Raw genomic sequence first — 5,765 nt, forward strand, 5'->3', positions numbered from 1 at the left:
AGGTTATTTGTTGTTTTTCTCTTGCTGCTTTTAATATTTGTTCTTTGTATTTAATTTTTTATAGTTTGATTAGTATGTGTCTTGGCATGTTTCTCCTTGGATTTATCCTGTATGGGACTCTCTGTGCTTCCTGGACTTGACTAACTAATTCCTTTCCCATATTAGGGAAGTTTTCAACTATTACCTCTTCAAATATTTTCTCAGACACTTAGTCTTTCTCTTCTTCTTCTGCGACCCCTATAATTTGAATGTTGGTGTGCTTAATGTTGTCCCAGAGGTCTCTGAGACTGTCCTCAATTCTTTTCATTCTTTTTTCTTTATTCTGCTCCTCAGCAGTTATTTCCACCACAGACTTTTTCCTGTAATTGATATCTAGTCTCATAGTGTTGTGGTTGGAAAAGATACTTGATACAATTTCAATTTTCTTGAATTTACCAAGGCTTGATTTGTGACCCAAGATAGATCTATTCTGGAGAATGTATCATGAGCACTTGAGAAGAAAGTGTATTCTGTTGTTTTTTGATGGCATGTCCTATAAATATCAATTAAGTCCATCTTGTTTAACGTATCATTTAAAGCTTGTGTTTCCTTATTTATTTTCATTTTGGATGATCTGTTCATTGGTGAAAGTAGGGTGTTAAAGTCCGCTACTATGATTGTGTTACTGTCGATTTCCCCTTTTATGGCTGTTAGCATTTACCTTATGTATTGAGGTGCTCCTATGTTGGGTGCATAAATATTTACAATCGTTATAACTAACTAATTCCTTTCCCATATTAGGGAAGTTTTCAACTATTACCTCTTCAAATATTTTCTCAGACACTTAGTCTTTCTCTTCTTCTTCTGCGACCCCTATAATTTGAATGTTGGTGTGCTTAATGTTGTCCCAGAGGTCTCTGAGACTGTCCTCAATTCTTTTCATTCTTTTTTCTTTATTCTGCTCCTCAGCAGTTATTTCCACCATCCTATCTTCCAGCTCACTTATTTGTTCTTCTGCCTCATTAATTCTGCTATTGATTCCTTCTAGTGTATTTTTCATTTCAGATATTGTGTTGTTCATCACTGTTTGTTTGTTCTTTAGTTCTTCTAGGTCTTTGTTAAACATTTCTTGTATTTTCTCAATCTGTGCCTCCATCCTATTTCCTAGATTTTGGATCATCTTTACTATCATGACTCTGAATTCTTTCTCAGGTAGTTTGCCTATTTCCTCTTCATTTATTTGGTCTTGTAGGTTTTTATCTTGCTCCTTTGTCTGTAACATATTTGTTTGTCATCTCATTTTTTTTGATGGGTGGGGCTGTGTTCATGTCTTACGGGTCATTTGGCCTGAGGCATCCAGCACTGGAATTTACAGGCAGTTGGGTAGAGCCGGGTCTTGGTGCCGAGATGAGGACTTCTGGGAGACCTCACTCCAATTAATATTCCCTGGTGTCTGAGGTTCTGTTAGTCCAGCAGTTTGGACACAGCTCTCTCACCACAGGAGCTCAGGCCTGCCCCCCCAGCCTGGGAATCAAGATCCTGCAAGCCACGTGGTGCATCAAAAAAAAAAAAAAAAAAAAGGAGCAGTACAATAACAAAGAATAAAAAATAAAGTAAAATTAGAAAAACAAAAAATTTTTAGAAAAAATAAAGGCATAAATGCAACAACAACAACAAGGTAAAACAGAACCATAGGGACTTTGCTTGTGGCCCAGTGGTTAAGACTCCATGCTCCCAATGCAGGGGGCCAGGGTTCGATCCCTGGTCAGAGAACTAGATCCCACATGCATGCCACAACTTAACATGCTGCAACGAAGATCCGGTGTGCCACAACTAAGACCCAGTGCAGCCAAAATAAATAAACATGAAAAAAAAACAAAAAACATAACCACACCTAAAAAAAAAAAAAAAAGGCTGGAAAAGGTCTTGGCTGTGGGAGCAGGGCTTAGGTGGGGGTGGGGCCTAGCCTTAGGACCTGCAGGGCCGGAAAAGGCAGCAGGGCCAGAGGGGGCCTCAGAGTGAGGAGTGAGGAGGTTAGGCCCTGGGTGGGGGTGTGGGGGCGGGGCTTAGGCTCCGAGCAGCACAGGGTGCCTCAGAGTGCAGAGGATCAGGCCCTGGACCTCAGCAGGCTCTCCGCTGATCCCCTCACTATAGTGGGCCCCTCCCGAGCGTGGGAACCCCTCCCCTCCCCCAGCCGCCCCCCCCCAGGGCCACCAATCCCATCTGGCCTCCACTTTTCCTCTCCCCTCTCCCTCCCCCTCCCTGCCATGCCCTCAGGACCCACACAGATGGAGGGGGCCTCAGAGGGCAGAGGATCAGGCCTGGGAACTCAGCAGACTCCCCGGAGCCCAAGTGGGCAGGGAAAACGCTGGCTGTGTTCCCTCTGATCCCCCAAGGGTCTCTCCCCCATCCCCGTTGCTCCCCTTACCATGCGTGGGCCACTCCAGGCATGGGAGCACCTCCCTTCCCTCAGCGACCCCTCAGGGGCACTGGTCCCAACCTGCCTCCACCTCTCTCTATGCTCCCTCCCCACCCCCACATCCTACCCAGTTGCTCAGGGGTTCCTCCCATCTCCTTAGGTGTCCGTGGTCCCCCACCAGTGCCTGGTAGGTGCCCTAGTTGTGAGAAGACACAAACTCCGTGTTCTCCTACTCCACCATCTTGACTCCATCCCATTGTATTTTCTTCATATCTATCTCCCTTCATCTCCAAGGACATTCCCTAGGTAGAATTCTGGGCATCACTGAGGCCAAAATATCCATCAGGAAATTGTAATGGCTACACTTCATGTTTCAGTTTACACAGTTCATTTGATTCTTTATTTAATAGTTCCTGTTCAATTCCATTATTTAGTCTGTCTGCCCACACTGTAGCTGTGTCAGGCATTCATTACCATATATTAAGATGAATGTGAATAAATCAGTTATATACATGGATATTTGGTGAAATTTAGAGAATGATTAAGTAACTATGGGCAACAGCAATGTTCTAAGAGTTACTTTACCTAAAAAAGAATAAATATAATGCATTATGACATAAATACCCTCATTTGCACAAAGAATAAATTTTTGCCTTTTTAAAATGGTCTCAAGTGCAGATTCATCATACAGCATCATCAACTGAAATCAAACAGATGTGTATAATTTCCCAAAGAAATGTTGGCAACAATTTTTAGTATAACTAAAGAGAACACTTTAACAAAGAGAAATGTACAAAAATGATTCCATCATCCAACTGAAGATTAAAATTAATCAAAGAAAAATGGTGCCAATGTAAAGAAGACCACAATCATGACCAATCACAAAGACCATGAAAAGTATAGAATTCTCTCATTCTTCTCAGAAATGTCTTTAATTTGTGTATCTTATTCTTTAATTTTTAGTTGTTTCCAAATCTATTTCACTAGCCACCAACCTACACATTCCAGAAGCTGTTATGATTTTAACCACAGAAGCTTCATTATAGTTTCTAAAATAAGGATGTATATATGTGCCCCCTGTTAATGTCTTCATTTTTCAAAAAGAACATATCCTTATTTTACTATATTTTCTAATTATAAAAGAAATAACCAACTAAAACTGCAAATCCATAAAGTATTGATAGAAAATGAAACCCATTGTACAAATGGCAGAGATTTTAAAAATTGGAGTGTACTCAGACTTATATATATATATATATATATATATATATATACACACACACATTCATTTCCCCAATACCCTTAGTGTACCTAAAATTTGTTAAATACTTCCTTTCTTAATACTTTAATTTATTTCCAAGAAGGTATATAAAACTCAGTGAGTTTAGTAGCTTCATTATCTACATACATCAGAAGTCAGTTTTACATTGAGTAGTTTCAACCATTATTCTCATATGAAGCAAACAAATCAATAAAGCATATTTAAATCTGAAATTCAAACTTGACTATACAATTACTACTTTTCATTCTACTGAGATTAATCTCAGCAAAGGTTATTCACTTTCATCTTTGCAAGTGTCCAAAAGGAGGATATAAGAATATACACATACCCCCAAAAAATTAACTCCAGTTTCTAGTAACTCTTAAAACCTAGTTCACCATATACCTATCTCAAAAACATTTTTCAGTTCTTTAAATTCCTCTATCAAACTCTCCTCATCCCCAAAACCAAAGTTAAGTATCACTAATAAAACAGGATTCTACCTTCATAACTAATATAATGGCTCTTAGTTTTCAATATCTAACATCACCCTTGCAGAAATCTTTGATGTGGCAATGATCTGTGATGCACTGTTCTTTTTTTTTTTTTTTTTTTTTTTTTTTTTTTTTTTTTTTTTTTTTTTTTATGGTACGCGGGCCATTCACTGTTGTGGCCTCTCCCGTTGCGGAGCACAGGCTCCGGACGCACAGGCTCAGTGGCCATGGCTCACGGGCCCAGCCGCTCCGCGGCATGTGGGATCCTCCCGGACCGGGGCTCGAACCCGCGTCCCCTGCATCGGCAGGCGGACTCTCAACCACTGCGCCACCAGGGAAGCCCACACTGTTCTTAATATAAGTTTTCAAAAGCAATAATACCATGGCTTTACTTACGAGAGGTTTTGGAAGCAAGAAGAGTAACTCGGGAACCTCCTAAGAAGCGAAAACCCATTACATTCACCTGATCATCTTCTGACTGATTGGCAAAGCCTACAAAGAAAAGAAAAAATCACCTTACATAATCACAAGGCAAAACACTTAATGTTTAAAATAGGAAGCTTAGTTGACAATGAGTATTTTTTATGTCACTAGTCGTTTAAGGTTCGTGTGTGGACTATAATATATTAACTGATCTCCACAGTTGCTTCCAATTGCTAAAATTACTGCCTCAGAAGAACATGCTGAAATCACTTAATTTTCTTTCTTCTACTAGTTCATTCTAGGTCTGAGGCAGGAAATGTACAAGATGAACTTAGAATGCCTGTCACACCAGAAAGCAAGGAAACTATCAGTGACCAGCAGACTTGTATGAAAAGGACATAAGAGCCAACTTAAAGAAACTACCACTGGCCAGAGATGAAAATACTTGAGTATCAAAATAATAATAATAATAATAATAACTTCAATGAAGTAAAATACATCAAATATATTTAAAGGCATGTGTTCATATTGACACTAAAAATAAAACAAAAAACCCAAATGCTCACTATTGAAGGATCCTAGAGAATCAACTCATTATTTTAAAAATCAATAATAAAGACAAAGAACCAAGCATTTATCCTGATGATCTTACCAAATTGTACCACATAAACAGTGGTAAATAAGGGAAACATTCTCTGTGTGGAAATATTCCAGCTAAAAATTGTAGAAAGCTTGAAAGAATAGAATACCACCATTTTTCAACTTCCATTGAATTAATGGATCTTAGCATTGACTATCAATAGCTGTTACAAAAAAAAACATAGCTGCTACAATCACAAAAAAGGAGACAAACAGATATAATGTACCCACTGCTGAAAGTATATACCACCATTCTTGCAGTAGTATGGCCAAAATAATCAATCCTAACTCTATTAGCACTAGATGCAACTATCAATTTATAGGGAACAAGACAGAGAAAATATTAAACAAAATCACAGGGATGTAATCAGCAAAATTCAGAGTATGGGAAACTCACAGGAAAAATAATTTGTACTCTTTAACAAATAAACTGCAAATTAAAAAGAGACATGAAGGAGAAAGCCTACAGAAGAGGAGATATCAAAAAAATTCATATCAAAAAATTACAAGTGAAACATATTTGACTCCTGACCCAAAAAAAAAAAAAAAA

At 38.7% G+C, this 5,765-nt stretch overlaps 1 protein-coding gene across 6 annotated transcripts in view; it reads right to left on the minus strand.

The window, feature by feature from the left end:
- The window catches only part of BBS9 (Bardet-Biedl syndrome 9), a 448,864-nt gene that overhangs the window by 233,419 nt on the left and 209,680 nt on the right, over nucleotides 1–5,765 (minus strand). For all 6 annotated transcript variants that reach the window (XR_008617359.1, XM_055084928.1, XM_024129313.3 and 3 more), the window contains one exon: nucleotides 4,550–4,645. Coding sequence is in view for 5 of the 6 variants with exons in the window: in XM_055084928.1 (XP_054940903.1) it covers nucleotides 4,550–4,645 (96 nt within the window). In the remaining variant the exon portion in view is untranslated. The remainder of the gene's footprint in view (nucleotides 1–4,549; nucleotides 4,646–5,765) is intronic.

The sequence above is a fragment of the Physeter macrocephalus genome, chromosome 5 (genome assembly GCF_002837175.3).
Source record: "Physeter macrocephalus isolate SW-GA chromosome 5, ASM283717v5, whole genome shotgun sequence".
NCBI lineage: Eukaryota > Metazoa > Chordata > Mammalia > Artiodactyla > Physeteridae > Physeter > Physeter macrocephalus.